This window comes from Hylaeus anthracinus, unplaced genomic scaffold, assembly GCF_026225885.1.
Source record: "Hylaeus anthracinus isolate JK02 unplaced genomic scaffold, UHH_iyHylAnth1.0_haploid 0, whole genome shotgun sequence".
Classification (NCBI taxonomy): domain Eukaryota; kingdom Metazoa; phylum Arthropoda; class Insecta; order Hymenoptera; family Colletidae; genus Hylaeus; species Hylaeus anthracinus.
The window spans coordinates 16,673,084-16,690,769 of record NW_026533254.1 but is presented as its reverse complement, the minus strand read 5'-3'; the positions used below and the strand labels follow the sequence as shown (position 1 = coordinate 16,690,769).

Below are 17,686 nucleotides of genomic sequence, written 5' to 3'. Positions count from 1 at the left end.
ACAAACGTCGAATGTGAACAGAGGAAGAACCGTACACGATCCGAATTTGAAGATTCAATTTAACTTGCGATTCAATAATTTCACACTTTAACGTTGCAACAGGAAATAATTCAATTAAATTTGATATACACTTTTATGCATGGGGGTGCCGTTCAATTTTTATTTCGTGTGCACGAGATGGGGCGGCGCGGCATCGGGTTACGTTGTTCAGCATAATGCACGAGCCACCGGTGATGCACGCCGCTCCACGGATTAGGAGACGAATGATCCATCGGTGATGGAAACATGATGAATTTTTCGAGCCATTAGTTTCATATACGAGGAATCGATGCCACTAAATTTCTAGAAAAGTTGTATCCGTGCGTAAAAGTCTCCACACCTCGGAACTGATTTGGCAAAAAGGTGCCTTATCATTGCCTCTGCATACGAAGCAGAGGTGCCATTACGTTCTTGACAAAAGCGAATAAACTGGGTGGGGATAAATACCGCCGCAGGGAGTGCCATACTTCGCAACGCGTCGTTGCACCGAGAGACGAACTGGGTTACCAGGAGAGTTCCTTCCGCAGCCAGCTTCTTCCACGTGCGCATTATACGCCCACGCGCGGCGGCAGGGAATCGACGAAAATTCAATTAAGCCACCAGTCCGCCGGCGCGAATATCGATCCCGCCCCCCTAATTAATTCCCCTTCGAAGGAAACTCGCGATGCCCACGAATTATTCGCAACCCACGCGGATCGGGGCCGTGTAAACGCTCGCGCATTCCCGACGGGGCAGAAGCGAGCGGAATGGTAAATTCCTCGCGGACACGCCGCCTGATTTATCGAATCTCGACGGAGCTGTACCCTGGCGGGGCGCTGGGAATTTCGAAAATGATTTCATCCGAGGACTTTTTAATTGCTTCCTCGGGGACGCGTCGTGGCGTGGGCTGGAGGAAATGGCACGGGGGAAAGGCGATGTTTATGTTAGACACGACCTAGACGCAACGTTCGATGGGAAATTAATCGACGAGCAAGTGCAGGCGGCTGGGTAAATTGTTGGGGAGAGATTTATAGTTCAACGGGATATGCTGGCGTACCAACGACTGATTTCATTGATTCGCAGTGCGGGGCTAATAGGTGTTTTATAAACACAAAAGTGTTTGTAAGTGTTTATAGACATAGAAGAGTCTGTAGCTGTTTATAAACGTAAAAGAGTTTATAAGGGTTTATAAACGCTTACAAGCTTAAAAATGTTCGTAATCTTAGAGGTGTTTCTAAGTGAGTTTATAAGTGTTTATAAACAAAGAAACGTCTGCAAAGTGTCTATACGTGTTCATACGTGTTCATACGTGTTTTATCGATACAACGGAGCAGCCCTGTACAATAGTGGCCGCCTTCCAATGAATACGCTGTAGCAGGTGTCCTCCGCGACACTAAAGCTGACCGATTACGTCGCGAACAGGTCCGAACAACGCCAGAAAATGTCTCGTGTTTCAAGCATCGAGGTGACGCAACGCAATTTCTCGGCCAAGATACGATCTGTGGTCGAGGAGTGTCGGCGCGACGACTGGAGCCGCGAGACGCTTCTCAATAGTCTTCCCTCCCGGACCGTTTAGGAGTGCCATCAATTTCGGGGTAACCAGTTCGCTACGAACCCGGACCGACTCGTCTCGCCGAGACGGATCGTGTTTTCTACGGTCGAAACCCATCGGCCGAGCCGCTCCTCTCGCGGAGGTCTCTCATAGAGTCGGCGACCGCTGCGACGACAGATTTATAAACGGCGTGTATACGAGAACTCGACGAGCACTGGGACCAGCACGGATCTATGTACTCAATAAGTCTTCAAGGGTCGAACGAGAGGATACGTAAGTCGGCGACATGTTAAGTTCTCTCGCGACGTTTCGCGAAGTAACGAAGAAATTTATGAAGCGAACCTCCTCTTGTGCAGCGGTTCTCAAATCGGGTGGACCCTCGAAAGGGATTGAGAGGGTTGCGAGGCACTTTGGTTCGGTGATCGAACTGCTCGGCAAAAATTACAGAAGCGATTGCCTCGAAGTGCGACGAAGTGACGATAATTCAAATCTCCCTTGACTGAGTAGGTGCGTTAAAGTGTGAAATTTGAGAACCGCTGCTCGTCGAGATGCGCTCGTACATTCATAACGTCGGGAACGTGTATATGGGCATTCCCTTTAACGACATTTCCTGTACACCGCCGGCCGTTAATTATCGTTATTACGTATTTGATGCAATTTTTCTCTCCCCCTACCCTCCACTATGGTTTCTCCGGCAATACCAACCGCCACGGGATAACTTTCTTCCACTCTAAAAAATAACCGCTTTTCTCGCAATATGTGCCCGCTGTTATTAGCGATTTCGCGTTTAACGACGGTGATTACGTTAATTACCGATCACTGTGCAACAATGCAACTGTGTTAGACGCAGCAAAATCTAGAACACGGTAAGTGATGGTTCGGGGGGGGCACGGTACGGATGCTCCGAGCACCTAAATTTCGAGTACCAAGTTTTAAGTTCTTTTCGATCATTTTTTCCAAGTTCTAAACAAAATGATAGAATTCGTCTAAGAACTGCGGGGCGTCAAAGCGTCAAGACGAATCCAAGGAAATGCATCTCTCCAAAAATTCAACGTCCAGGTACCCACGAAGTGGCACGCACGCTTCGAAGGGGAGCCTAGGGAAGGGGGGGAGGGGAGGGGAGGGGCGCTGACATTTCAAGCGTTCGCAATTTGTACCTTTTGTGTCGAACGAAAATACGTGTAAACTCTCCAAGCCGAGCGTCGCTACGAAAGTTCATACCCGAGGGAAATTCGAGACACGTGTCGGATACGTAGAAGTTCGCCCATACGAACGAGAAATTTATGACGCTCGGATCCGCGGGGATCTCCTATACACGACAGCCAACCTCACGGGCATTGTTGCGACCCGTAGAAACTCCGACGGCGCTTGTGAATGGCCTCGTCTAGTTCATAAGTCCTGAATTGAACGCGTCAACGGGCTTATCGGGTTAAATCTCGAATACGGGACGCACAGCGACGCTCGTAAATGCAGGCGTTACCGCGACGATACACGATAATGCGTATCATTAAACAAATTCATAAAGCGACTGATAATCGGAGCTGCGGCTGGGGTCCGTTCAAAGGCGTCGCCTTGCTCGCAATGGTCCCGGAGACCCTCTCTAATCCACTCAACTGATTAATGTACAGACGTTAATTTTCTTTAGTATCGATACCGAGAATTGCAGTTTTTAAAAACGACGAACTTTCATGAGTTGTACAAAAATGATAATTGCTTAAAAAGATCCTTGAAAATATCGTAATAAATATTGCCCAACGCAAACGTAAAAAACACGAGACCTCGGTTCGGTCTCCAAGGGTCTCTCCTCGACTATAAACCCGCGTAACAAAAGTCGCGCATAGCGATCGGAGGTTGCGGTTCGATGCCGTTGCCGTGAATCGGTCCTTTTTATCTTGCTCCTTCTTATCCGCGGCGATCGTGGCCGTAATTACTATTTTCTTACGTGCACCGAGCTTTATCCGCCGTGAATCTATCTATAGACCACTGTACGCCGCTCAGACAAGCATCGCGCGTCAGCGAATGGCACTGCGCTTCGGTGCAGCGCGCTCGCTGCAACTGCAGCCGTATTTCGTTCTCGTACACCCGCATCTTCCAAGCGCACGATTCACCGGCCAAGCGACTTAATCGCTTTTCAGACTCCTCGGCCTAACCATCTATCGCTCGTGTGCCGGTGATACACGATCCCTGGATCCTATCCATCCGTAGTTCATTATCGGCGCGTTTTAATTGGCCGGCCGTTCGAACTTGGAACTTACTCGAATAACGAATAAGCGAACGACGAGATTCCGCTGTTCTTGTGGCACGATTTGTTCGAGGTATGTTTCGTTGGCAAGTTGGACTCTATCAAATTTTACTTCACATTTTCAATTCGCGTTTTTATTCGAGCAGTGTGAAAATTGAAAAATAGAAATCGAGCTTATTTAGAGCTCTATTTTCAGTATTGCTTAATAATGATTTTTGTTTGAATTTCAGTCTTGGAAATGGGGAAATATACAAATAATATTCGTTTCAAAAATTTGGTTTTTTGTCTAAAAAAAAGTTCGTGAAATATCATCGTTCTGCTTTCTCTGGCACAAAGCCCCGTGCAATATTTTTTCGTTCGCTTTATTCGGTCGCTCCATCATCCCGTTTGATTATTCATATTTGTAATTCATATTCGAGTTCGACCCAGTCATATGAATCAAGGCGCACGAACGAGGCTTCGAGCTGCGAATTCAGCTACCATAATAAATCGTCGCGAATCGCTGATTCGCACTTTATATGCTCATTTGCACGCGCGTTTCCTGAAATAGACGCGCGTGTGCGTGAAACTCGATTTGTTTCTTCCGTCGGGAACGAAAATTCGCGTTGACTCGTCGACTGTTTGAAATAAAATACTTTGTAATCCAATTATATACATCGCTAAATAAACGTACAAGATTACTTTTATAGATTTACGAAATATACAACCGATGTATTGTCCTCTAAATGTATTAAAAAAATTCGTCTAAATTAAGTGACAAGTTTGATATATTTTTAACGAAAAATTTATTTCGAATCATCAAGCCTGTCGTTTAATTCGTATAAATTTCTTAGCCATCGACTGATAAAATACGACGCAGAAGTTGGTCAAGATAAAATAACGAGTACGAAGAACATAAGACAGAATTTATCCCCCCCCCCCGCCCGCCCCCCGGCCTCCCGGAGGGGCATTTGTGATTATGCTTTTTTTTTTTTTACCGAGCTGGTAATAAAGCGAGTCGTTCGGCCGAAATGAATTTATGAATACTTCGCGCGACATGGAAACGCGCACCGGCTTCCAATTGCTACTTCAATAGGCGCTAACGCAGATAAATGGCCCTAACCGTAATCATCGACGTTCTCGTTGCTTCCAGGAGCTTTCCTATTAATGCATTCTGCAAAACGAGCGTGGCTCTTTATGCATTACCGCGAATCTCTCAACGCGGCTATTGCGCGAAAATCTCCGAACGATCCATCGTCCCTATTGAATACACCAAATCGACCGTGAACTTGTGAAAATATACGCCAAAAACGTAATATCGGATCATTTTCCTACGCCTTCGCGTTTCTTTCTCCAAATAAATTTTCGGCCACGTCGCAAAATATCGTTTGACTTAATTTCAATTTTGACACAATTCCCGTGAGTAAACATCCTTCGTTTCGACATTACGTTACTCTATTACAAATTGTCATTATTATCGTTTTCACTTTTTTTAAACAGCAATTGTTGAAAGCCGAACGAATCAGGAATTTCCACAGTTGCGATACAACTTTGGAATTCGTATCAACAATCCGTATTTGTAAACGATGCCTTTTGTCGATATTATATCATTTATTTTTTCAAAGAAAATGTTTAGTACGGAGATAAAGCGTGCGCTTGTGTTCGCGACGCAATACCGAGTTCACGTTCCTTAATATGTTTACGAAGTTGCAAAATACGGAGCTTCTGCTCACGTGCCCCAAAAAAATGTTTAAAATTCATTTTCTCGAAGACGAGTCCCTCCGCAGACAAATTTTATTTCGCGCTTTCTATTGACTTTTTTTTTATCGAGAATCACACCCCGTTCGTAAGAATACCCTCGGTTGTCGCGGAACCGAACTAAGAAGGGTTTAAGAACCACTGTTCGCGAACAGAGACTATTAGTCTCCGAGCGCGATAAATTTTCATCACCCGACTCGATGCGATCGAACCGACCGTGGAACAAAGTGAACCGAGTAGTAATTCTAATTAGGAAGTGGACGGCGGTCGGTAGCCCGTGGACAAGGAGCGGAAAAATCAATCGCCATGCGACCACGGGATTCCAGCGGACGATTCGTCGGTTACGAGGGTTCGAAGTGTGGAAACACAGATTCGTCGGAAGCCGATAAGGGCAGGAAAAAGTCGCATCGGTGCGTAAACTCGGCATGCGACGGGTTCCCCCGAACCGAGGGGGGAAGAAGCGTGTGCTCGGTAACAGAACGGATGTATCGGATGTCCAGATCTCTCAACCTGCTGCCGTGCGAGGATTTTTCGTAGTTACGACGGACCCGTTGACCACTCTCATGTGATATCCGATAACGTCCACGGAGGTCCTTATTATACCCAGCGGGACGCAGCCTCTCTCACGACTTTTACGGATTCTCTCGCCGGGAATATCCGCTTTCTGATCAAACGGTCGTTCTGGGGACCACGAGGGAGACCGTGTGAGAACGCATTTTCGGATCGCGATCGCCGATACGCGTCAAGCTCGATTCCAATTGCCGCATTGAGGGAGGAATTTGTATCGACGATGTGGCAAATATTCGTGGGACTTTTTGTACAAAGAGTAACTCTACTCGGTCGAGGGTCGATATGCGTAATAAAATAGTCGTAAAAAATAAAGTGGTCAATAAACTGGGTTATATCGCGTCTGCGTTAACCGATTTCAACGAAACCGATAAAATAATTGAATCTGTATCTAAGACACCTTGCGAAGGCTATCGGTTTCCTAGAACTCCGCGTTGTAACCCAACACCCACCAACTGGCCCTCGAAATGTTTCAATCCTCGACTTGGGTGACCAATTCCCTTATCGAGCCGCAACCCGAGCCCTTAGATAAGGCAATAATTTTACCTCGCGCGAAACCATCGCTGCTTCTCGGAATTGGATAAAACGCATAAGCGACGAAGAACGGAAACGCTGTCGCCACGAAATCTTTTTCATAATTACGATTGTCGCTCGTTGCTTTAAAGCTGGCGAACAACGCTCGAGTGCGGGCACCGTCTAATTAGAGAAGCCTGAATATCGCGCGATCTTAGATAGTCGCGAGATAAGTGGATCTTTCGATCTCGAAGGGTGACATTTTAATTAGTTCGGTGATTTTCGATCGATCCACGTGCGGGGTAGAAATTTTCTTGTCGGATTACAAAAACGATATCGTTTCTGTTACTTCGTTTGAGTGACATTTTCACGTGGAAAGCAGAGACTGGTCGAGAGTTGGTAATCGATAGATCGCGGTTCTTTATGCAAAATGAAATCTTGACAAACGTGTCCACGAAAATTGAACCTAAATAGAAATTTATTTTATTCTGAAGATATTATAACATAAACGTTACTTTCAATCTTTTTGTATTCTTGCATACCGTGCGCATTTTGTAGTTTCTCGCACATTCAAATTTTCTATGGATGCATAAAGATCCGCAGTCTAGTAATCAATTTTAATTACGCGATATTAATGGCGACCCTACCGTGAAAAATTCCCGACGCGTATACAAGAGAGGATTTACACTTCATTCGCGGGTATCAGTTCCATGGCTTATTAATAGGATTAATTCGAGGTCGGTGAACTATCTCATTGCCTTCATTTGCTCGCTTTGTACGCGTCGTACGACTGTCGGGCTAACTAATGCACTGTATTATACCAAAGACTATACGTATTCATCTTAACGGCACTTTCATTCAATCCGTCGTTGCGGTATTAGATAGACGTGCAGAAATTACACGCTTTACATGACACAATATTAGTACTATCCGCTATAATTAATACCTCTCCGATACGTTTATATCCGTAACCGTGGGACGTAATTTTCTCCAACGATCCTTATCTCGAGCGTATTGTACACTCAACATTCGATATCAATTTTCTTGCAAATTCGTTTTTCGAAAACGTTTAGCGAATTTAGTTTGAATTATTTAAAGTATATTTTTATATTTAAAAAAAATGCAGGTCTGTTCGTTAGTTTTCCTCGAAAGATAAATCAAGCCAAGGGGAAAGTATTTCGTCTGAAAATAATACGGATTCTTGGCATTCAGAAGTGTAACAGGAAAACAAAGAAGACGAAACAAATTTAGAAAGAATTCAGATTTTTGGCCAGACTTATTTATAGAAAAATATCTTTTATTCCTTATTCGAAATTATCTCTAAAAATAACAACGACGCCATTAACGTCCTCAGTTCTTAATTCCATTTTTGTTCAATAATTATTTCATTCATCGATTACTCGTTTCAGATCACGAGAACTGTGTAAAATTGTAATTTATTAACTTCTTTTTGATAAACAATGACATTCTACGTATTCTCCGAAATCTCTAGAATAGATAGATTACAAAAACAAAAAGTAGCTATTTATGTAAGTTGCGAAATTAACAAGAAAAGAACAATTCGATAAAAATCGATAAAAATGTCGAAGCAATAAGTATTCGTAAAACTGTTTAAAAGCACTTGACTGGAGATTTGATGTTTTCTAATTCGCACGGAGCAATGAACTAATGTGTTTACGTTACAAATTCTACCGTAAATGGTTCGTCATAAGAATCGAACAAATATTTATTGCTTCCATACTTTTACCTACTTTTCGCATTATTTTTGTTAATTTCTCAAATTATATCAACTAGCAAATGTCGTTTGGACTGTACCTATCTTAGAGACTTCCGTGAGAATATGTAAAATATTATTGATTATAAAAAAAGAAGTCAGGAAACAACAATTTCACGCAAAAGTTTTTTAGGAAACCACTGTACATAACTTCGACCATCATCGTAATATATTTCGCAATAAAAATATTATTCTAAATTCCCTCAGCAACGTCTCTATTATGATCCGCTCCGTCGCATTAGTGCCAAACGATTCGTAATGCTTTTCGACAGATGTCACTGTCGCGAAAAACACTCGTACAAGACAGCACGCGACATTCGTTATTCCAAGAAATTCCACGGTACATTACAACGATCAACAGACCTGACAAGGTTAATGGCGACGGTGTTCGTCGTGAAATAAGAATTGAAATATTTTTAGGTTACCTGATTTTCCGACTCTGGGGCCGCCGAGGACGACCACCCTGATCCTGTTGACGTTTGTCATCAGACGTGGATGTTAGGTGTCATCCGAGCCTCGCTTGCACATTATATACTCTCCAATTGACACTGTTCGCGGTGTATTTTCACTGTACGCGTAGTCCGTTTCGTTTCCGCGGCATCAGAGTTCGTTTACACCGCACACGCGATTGATTAAACTGACCGATTCCCGATCAAAAAAGAAAAACTGTTGCACTGAAACGTCACGTTTCGACAGAAGGCTTGTGCCAAACACGACGCGTATCGGTTCCTTGTCGATTCTTGTCCTTGCAGCAAGCTTCCGTTTATTCGCATCGAACGACAACCAGCAGCGTGCGTAACGTTCGTCACTTGTTCCGCTTCCACTGATCGTGTCGATTCGCGGTGGCAAATTCACGTGGTACGTGCAACCGAGTTCTCATTCCGCGCACGATTCCCTACGGCGCGATAAACCGTATTGAGTAAGAGCTACCTACCTCTTTAGACGGCGACGACACGTCGATCTTTCGAAACGCGTCGCTCGGATTGCGATTCACCGCTCGAACGTTGCAGCCCTCTCGCGACGAGACCGAGACCGAGCCTCTCGAACTGTCACAGCCAATCTCAACTCGGAGAGAGTTGGGCAGAATTTAATCAACGTGAAACTTCGCTTCGCCCATCTCTGATTTCTAATTCCCGGCGCACGAGTATCTCGGATTCGCTTTTGCCGGTGTTTACGCTTCAGTTTTCGTCCATCGAAACACTCACGTGTCCGAAAGTCGTTGGAGACACACTGGCCGGACGATCGCGTCGTTGAAAATGCCCGCTTCTTCCCGTCCGCTCGATTTCTCGCTCCTCCGCGATTTCTCTTTTTTGTCCCTTTCGAAAACTTCACTTTCCACGGTTGCCGGGATTCGGCTGCATCCTCTGGACCACGGTGTCGACGGACCGCGGCGTTCCGGTCGCGTCGCGGGAAAACATGCGGGCCAGCGCGTCGACACGCTGCGAATAATAACAGAAGAAACGATTCAAGAAATGCTGTCTTGCTAGTTCCATTTATAACGGGTCGACGGCCTCCCTCTCCTCATCTTCCCTTCTCGCTTGGCGCCGCTAACGTCCGACTCGCGTATGTACGGATCACGAAAAGGAGGTGAAAAGAGGTTCGACGATGAGCGCGAACGCGCGCATGCACGCACCAAACAGGCCAGCCACTCGATCCCTCCAACGGTCAGACGAATACTGAAAGCGAACGGCGATGGTAGAACTAGACCCCAGCGCCGCCCACGTGCTCTCCGCGATTCCCTGCGTCGCGCCGCTCCTTTTTTCCCTTCTCGTTCCACGGTTTTTCGCGCCGAACCAAACCGTCGACAAATCGCTGCTTCGCGCGCGAACAAGTTCAACTCGACAATTGAGACGCCCGACGAGGAAACGATCGAAATAATTACGATTTCATCCTGTGCGGCTGACGTCTATTTGAACTATTTTAAAAGACTAGATACTTCTCTTTATTAAAAATTTAATAGCTTTGCAATAGCTTTGCAAAGCTTTTCAATTTCTTTAATGCTCATCTCATCGATATTTCAATTTTTATTAAACCGATGTGAACATTTAGGAATATTCTTGTTTTTATCGAGATACAAGTTTTTAACCGAACTATAATATATTAAGTAACTGCGGGTGAAATATCTCGGATATTAACCCTCTGCGCTCGCGTGGCACCTCTAGGACGACATATGTAATTTAAACCCGATTTTGTTGAACGTACAATTAGAAATTCACTTTCATCAGAATAGAATTAATTATTAATTGAAATAATACTACATCGAATTATGAACGTTCGTAAATGTTTTTCTCCGTAGTAGAGTTTTTGGTTTCACAGAAATTTATTATAAAAATGGACTGGATTTGGTTCTATAGAAAAATGCCTCGAGCGCGAAGGATTAAGGTTGATTCTCAAATGAATATATAGAGAATATATGGATCGATATTCCGTGTGCACCAACCCTGACAATTCGCAATTTAATAAAAAACTTCCATTTTGATAAAAAAAAAATTGGTAACGCCCATCTCTTGTAAACATAATTCATTTTAACATAAAAAAACATCCTTCGTTTATTTCGACCTCGCGACTCACTCATTTGTCAATTTTTCTTTACTTCTGTCGATCCGAGTTACGAGATTAGATAAGACACATTAACGTCAATAAGCTTGTGTCTTTCTTTGAAACAAAGAGTAAACCATTTTTGAGAACGTACCTTTATCTCGAGAAGGATTGCATTCGAATGGAGAGGATACAGTACAAAGATGCAAACAACCGACACGTATTTATTAAGAAACCGCGAGACGAATGTAATCGAACACAGCATTTCCCTTACGGATAATAAGCAAGTCGGTCGACTTCGTTAACACGTTGAATACTTTATCGCGGTTTATCGCACTCACCGGGTGACAGATGCACATATTGTGGGCACAATGCAGACGCGCCAAGCGAGGAGAGATTAACCTAAAAAATCTGCACGCGAAGGAACGTTGTGTTTCGTACAATAATTCAGGCGTAACGGAAAGTCGATGAATCTCCTATCAGCGCGACCTCCAGAAGGACGACCGCGATGTGCAAACATTCAACAGGCCGCAGATGTGGCCCGTGTTTACACTACGAACGGTCGATTTCGAACTGATTCTCTGGAAAGATCTTTGCGAGACGATCCACTTCACTAATAATCAACGAATAATTTACCACTCTGGATTCCGTCTACTCTTTTACTACAAATATAAATATACCGATCCAACAAACATTTCAAGCTACACACGAAACACCACGGTTAACAAGTAAAGAAACTATCGAATCGCGTTTGCAGGTTTCGATACTTTACCAACTCGACACTAGTCGCCTCGATTCAAAGTCCATCGGAAAATCAAACATCCCTATAGTTTCGGCACGGTGGTGATTTTTATAGATTAATGGCGCGTGACACGATTCGACCTAACGAATGTACAAGAGTACGCATAGATAAATACCTGATATCCACTAGAAGTAATAAATGTACACAGCGTAGAATTCCACAATGGTACACGTCCCTTGTTACGCAGATCACGGCTTCAAGGTTCTTTTTTCGTTGTTTCTATTCCGTATCGTACGATGCTAAGCGGGACGAAACAACACGAAGTTCACAGACTATGGTACGCGTACGATAACGAGCGAGCGAGCGAGCACGACACGCGAAAATAAACTCGGCACCGATCTCACCGAGCGCTCGCCGGCGAATGCTCGAGCTTGAGTGGCTCGCGCTGTCTAATATGCACTCTCCAGACTACCCACTGCACGCCTCGACCACGGCATGGCGTACCGCTCCACGCTACAAGGTGACTGGCGTGTTAACAGGTAAGCGGAGACCGATGCGCGACCCGCTAGTACTCTAGGGATGTTCGATTCTCGATTCTGTACCGAGCTAACCAGAAACGATCAAATAGCGATTCTCTTCGACGTACCTTAGACGAATCATTTATTAGGAGTACAAATAAATTCGTGGCCTGTTCTGTATTCAATCATTTGTAACTCTGGTTTAAACAGATTAGTTGTAATTTTGATATGTTTGTCTCGTTTCCCCTTTTAAAAGTTTTCCAAAGAAGGAAACGAGACAAACATATCGGCAAACTTCAGATTTATTCGAAACCTAGGGTTTTGTCCATCACTGCATTAAAGCAGGGGTGGGGTTAAAGTCTCTAGACCCTTGGGGAAAATTGTCGGTGGTTAAAATAACTAGACAAATATAAATCTCTATGCTTCCATACATGTATTATGTTTGCAGGTTTTCTAATTTATGTTCGAATAACCTGCCTCACCGCTACCTAAATCCAGTACTGCATTCAAGTACCAACCTTCCAAGTCTTCAACCTGATCTCTATTATAATGTATCTATGCACATTTATGCACATCCTTACACATAACCTAAGTCATAATATGATGGACATTACATGCAGATGAAAAACGAAATTTGCATGTCACTCGAGAACAGAAATATCTCTAATACATGTGCTCACGAGTGCATGTAACTACATGACTATTTTCATTACTTTACGTATTTTCTTTAACGTACTTCTTACAAGACAAAACACGGGCTAGCGGTCAGGGTTCAGCAAGAGTTGTTTCACAACCTAACCCCTAATCTTCTTACATTAACACCTGTCACGTTGGAGACACCGTGTCTGGGATCGTAACCTTATTGTTATCGAATCTAACAAGCTCTTCAAGGATGATAATTGCTGATAAAAATCTTTGTACGCGTTAATACCGAACTATCCACTGATACACAAGATAGTAATGTTATGATACAACAGGAAGATTCTTACTCACGCATTATGAACATGTTTTCCAGACAAATCTATATTAATCCTACGTGACAATAAGCACGGAGCGATATACAACTGTGAACAAAGCTTGAAAATATACCTTTAAAAGTAGCCATAGTCAACCGTTATTTCTTGATGTTAATGAAAGCACTAAAATCTTCCAAAACGCAATAGAAAGAATAATTCATCAATTCAGCCACTCATGACAGGAGCACAACCTTAAACCACCTTAAACTAACGAAAGATTGGGTACGATATCGAATGGCGTGTCGCAAATAAAATCGAATCAATTGCACGCTTACGCCGCTGTTCACTCGACGTAGAACTTTCGTTGGAAACGCGTCGTAAGGAAGAATCCCTGCATTATCGATCGAGATTCGTGTACCTTCGCGGATAAACGCACGAGATTCGCAATTTGGTGTGCGTGTATCCATGGCAACCGAATTAATTAGGTTCTAACAGAAGGAAAGCACTTTCCACTAACACGGTATTTTGTTTAGTACCATGGAGGCGAACGACGTAGAGCTTAATCGCGTTGGGAGACCAGAGAAAATGTCATTGCTCGAAAGGTACGGCATACCGGTCGAGCATCTTTCGTACGAATACATTTCCGAATGCACGAATGGGAAAAAGCTGGAGCGCTTAGTAACTATACTTCGGTAAGTAGATACCATTACTCGGCGGGGTTTTCAAAGTGTAGGAAAATCGTATTCAAATTAGACGTCGGTGTAGTTCATTTCTAATTATCTATATTTTGATTGAAGCGTTTCGATGATTGTTTACGTTCGAAGACTTTATTTTATAAAAACGAAATATGAAATGTACTGTCTTGAATAGGTGATCCACTCTAATATTTGATTCATAGTTCTGGCGAAGAAGGCTATTACCCGGATTTAACGAAACACGCGGAGGAACGTTTGGCTGTCGTTAAACCGACGAGTACGGTTTTGAGAAAAACCGAACCCATTCTCAGGCGAAGTATGCTAGAACCGAGCGAGTGCAAGAAAATTGACACGGACATCAACGATTGGACATCTGAAATGCAGTCACGGGAAAAGGATTTAAAGGAAGGAAAGGCTACCTTGGACTTGGAATCACTTCCTCGGCCGGATGTCAGGCAATTTATCGAAGAACCTGTAAAAGTATATTCATTAAATATACATTTCTAATTCACTTTTGTCATACGATTATACATAAGTTAAATCAACTTCTGTTTGTTGATTTAATTAGAAAAATATAACGAATACGAGAAGCGCTGATAAAATAAAGCGAATCGCTTCCTGCGATTACTCTGCGTGGGATAAGTACGACGTCGACACAGAATTGAATAAAATAGATATTCGAGACGAACAGAGGCTGGTTGAAGCTAAAAGACTTCAGCTAAAACAGAAGGGAGTAATTGAAAAAAAGAAACTCGATAAGCAGACAATCATTAACAAATGTACGTTGTTAGCGGTCGAAGTAGTGGATCGAAGCATATAAATGTTATAGCATCGTTGTAAATTTTTTAGCATCGTTGACTGGGACCGAAATAAACGTCATGGCGGAACAGGAAAGGGAAAAAGGAAACGAGGCGTTCAGGTCTAGAGACTATGAGGAAGCTCTCGAACATTACAATACTAGTATTAAGATAGACTCGAATATAACTGCGTACAACAATCGCGCGATAACGTGTAAGGGAAATGATTTCATTAATTATATAAAATAATTCTCATTAATATTCACATGTATCTTCAAAGGAACGTGTATACGTGTATTTTCAGATATTAAACTTCAACAATACAAAAAGGCACTCAACGACTGCAATATTGTACTTAGCATAGAATACACTAATATTAAAGCCCTTCTGAGGAGAGCTATGGCTTTAGAGCATCTCGAAAATCCGTCTAAGGTAATTAAATAACTAATGACGCGATCGCTACGAGAAATAAAAATTTAACGAATACTTAGGCTTTGGCAGACTACGAAGCGGTTTTGAGATTGGAACCAACGAATCCGAGCGCGATAGCTGGAGTAAAGAAGTTGAGGAAACCTTGCAGATCTAAAAAAGTGAGGTAAAACCTTGAAATAAAAATTGAGAAAAATTTAAATTAGTTCCAGATTAAACCCAGTCTGATTTTAATTTGATACTCGTAGAATGGCTATAGTGGAACACGAAGGAAGGGACGAAGGAGAGTGTAACGAGGTGGAAAAAGATCAAAGTTTCTGTCAGCAATTCGCGTCGAAATTAGCTATCGAGAATAATATATGTTTCTGCGACAGGGCGCCAGGGCCGTCGCAAAACCTGAGACCCAGACCGCACTTCAAAACAGATTATTGCCTGGAGAATGATAACAGTAAAAGTGTAGCGATTAAAAACGACACTTCAAAGAAAGCTGAATCGTCAGAAATTTTAACTTCTTGTTGTAATTTCCCGCAAGAAAGGAATTCCTCGTTCGCAAAACCAAAATCAATATTTTCTTACGCGATGCCTTCCAAGCGAGGTAACTCAGTTATCATCGAGGAATTACCTAACGAGCCTTGCAACAATAACTCCATTATCGTAGAAAGCAAATCAGTCGAAACGACTGTCGGTAAAAATGATACCAATAAAAATACGGCGAATAAAAAGAAAATGTGCGAAAACGTGGAAAATATCAATAAAAATCACAAAGAAAATTGCAACTTGATCAATGGAATGTCTTCCTCGAGGAAAATGCCAATTGCTGAGGAATTCGAAAACTGTATTTCAAAGGTATGCTTATATTACAACCCGTGAGAAATAAATAAATAATCTTGCTTAATTTTCTAGAATTTTAATAATATCGAAAGCACCTACGAATTTACGCGCGTATGGCGGTCGTTGAAAAATGATTTTGATTTAGAAATGCACGCTCGGTTGCTGCGGTCTGTGGACGTCGATAAGTTAGGCGCAGGTTGGTAATTTTTGTCGAATATAAGATTTTTTACGTTTCCCATTTCTGCACGTAATTGTTCAGTTTTAGGCAACGAACTAGACGGAAATATGTTCAGTACGATTCTACGTTGCCTGGAGCGTCATTTTTGTACGCCTAATGACACGGAGTTGCTTAACAATTTTTTGAATTCGGTCACTCGGGTTAACCGTTTCTCGATCGTGAATATGTTCATGGATACGGAAGACAAAACAAGTATGTCTATAATTGAAGATGAAGTAACGGATTCAAATATCGAGAAACGATATTTCTATGATTGTTGTAACGATTAATCATTTCTTTCAGTCATCACAAACATATTGAACTTCTTAGAAGAGCACGGGACGTCAGGAGTTTCGTCATTGCGGCGAATTTATCGCGTCTAAGAATACCACTAGTTTTTAGATGATTTGAATCAGTCATGCATCATAGTAACAATACACAAGATACCATGCTATAGCAGATAATATATTCTATTAAATCAAGTTTGTAAAACGTATTTCTTCATAAGTCATCAATTACTTAAAGCTATTTATTAGAATTGCATGTTTACCGTTACTGGATTTGCGCATATTTCGAAACTTCTCCTGGGCGGATATCGGGTGGACTCTTTCTTCAATCCCCTGCATGAATGTTCATCGAGGATGTCGTCAATTTTTCTCGTATAAGGGAAAAATCATAAATTCTATTTTCTGCCTCTCTTTCACAACATCACAAACGTTTATGTATAAAGTACACTTACAAGACGAAAGACTCTGGCGTTCTTCAGGTTATGATTCCAAGTACCAACTGAATTTCCAAAACTTTTCTACGCAGACGCCGAACACGTTTGCGCGGGAAATCTGTGGCGACTCCTCAATCAATTCGACAAGTTACCGACGAGCGGCATCACCTCACTGAGCCCAACAACGTTGGCGGCATCACCAAAAACCTTTTAATTATCTTTGTTCAAGTATCTCTTTGCCAACACTTTATTAATCCCAAAATTCACTTCGTTGAGATTCATTCAACAGCAGCTACAGGATCCTTATGTTTCACTCAAATTCTGTCTTGAAAGGGATGGTTTGGGAGGTGATTTGAAACAACTTTTTCCTTAGCGAAAATGTTGTCCGAGGCTTCGTTAAGGAGATATTAACAGAAAACCCCGACCAATCAGAGCGCGCGTATACCGTTGGAGCGGCCGTGGTAGCGAAGGGTACGAGCTAAGCGGCCGCGTCCAATGTCCTTCGATGCACGTCGAGTCGCTTGTCGCGTACAAGCGCGGCCGCTTAGCACATAGCCTTCGCTACCGCGGCCGCTCCAACGGTATCAGCGCGCTCTAATTGGTCAGTGTTTTCCGTTAATATCTTCTTAACGAAACCTCGGACAACATTTTTGCTAAGGAAAAAGTTGTTTCAAATCACCTCCTGAACCACCTCTTTCAAGGTGTTACAACATTTTTGGGACACCCTGTATTTCGTTGTTGTATTTTGTATAAAGTTTTATGTCTAAATAATGAATAATATACATAACTATTATTCTTACTTCTGCTCCAACGGATATAAAAACCACAAACTACGCTAT

The 17,686-nt window shown here is 42.7% G+C and overlaps 2 protein-coding genes across 5 annotated transcripts in view; one reads left to right on the top strand and one right to left on the bottom strand.

The window, feature by feature from the left end:
• The window catches only part of LOC128889708 (ras-related and estrogen-regulated growth inhibitor-like), a 55,710-nt gene extending 42,285 nt beyond the window's left edge, over positions 1-13,425 (bottom strand). The window contains exons 1-2 of one of the 4 annotated variants that reach the window (XM_054147605.1): positions 13,291-13,425; positions 8,829-9,842 (exon numbers count right to left, since the gene is read on the bottom strand). In XM_054147605.1, coding sequence (XP_054003580.1) covers positions 8,829-8,889 — 61 coding nt within the window. In that variant the 5' untranslated portion in view covers positions 8,890-9,842; positions 13,291-13,425. Of the gene's footprint in view, positions 1-8,828; positions 9,843-11,095; positions 11,253-11,282; positions 11,305-11,858; positions 12,243-13,290 lie in introns of those variants that run through there. The other 3 variants (XM_054147595.1, XM_054147614.1, XM_054147623.1) reach the window with 3 other exon arrangements.
• Positions 13,426-13,705: 280 nt separating this feature from the next.
• Positions 13,706-16,569, top strand: LOC128889663 (sperm-associated antigen 1). The gene is made up of 10 exons (XM_054147921.1): positions 13,706-13,849; positions 14,056-14,332; positions 14,421-14,631; positions 14,702-14,863; positions 14,954-15,081; positions 15,141-15,244; positions 15,327-15,924; positions 15,982-16,105; positions 16,169-16,339; positions 16,430-16,569. Exons 1-10 carry the CDS (start codon positions 13,743-13,745, stop codon positions 16,507-16,509), a joined length of 1,962 nt encoding a protein of 653 aa, XP_054003896.1. The 5' UTR covers positions 13,706-13,742; the 3' UTR covers positions 16,510-16,569.
• The last annotated feature ends 1,117 nt before the right edge of the window (positions 16,570-17,686 follow it).

Coding starts and splice junctions, on each gene's coding strand:
- LOC128889663 (XM_054147921.1), top strand. CDS start 13,743: ATGTCATTGCTCGAAAGGTACGGCATACCGGTCGAGCATCTTTCGTAC. Junction 15,082..15,140: donor ATCTCGAAAATCCGTCTAAG/GTAATTAAATAA, acceptor ACGAATACTTAG/GCTTTGGCAGACTACGAAGC. Junction 15,925..15,981: donor TCGAAAACTGTATTTCAAAG/GTATGCTTATAT, acceptor TTAATTTTCTAG/AATTTTAATAATATCGAAAG.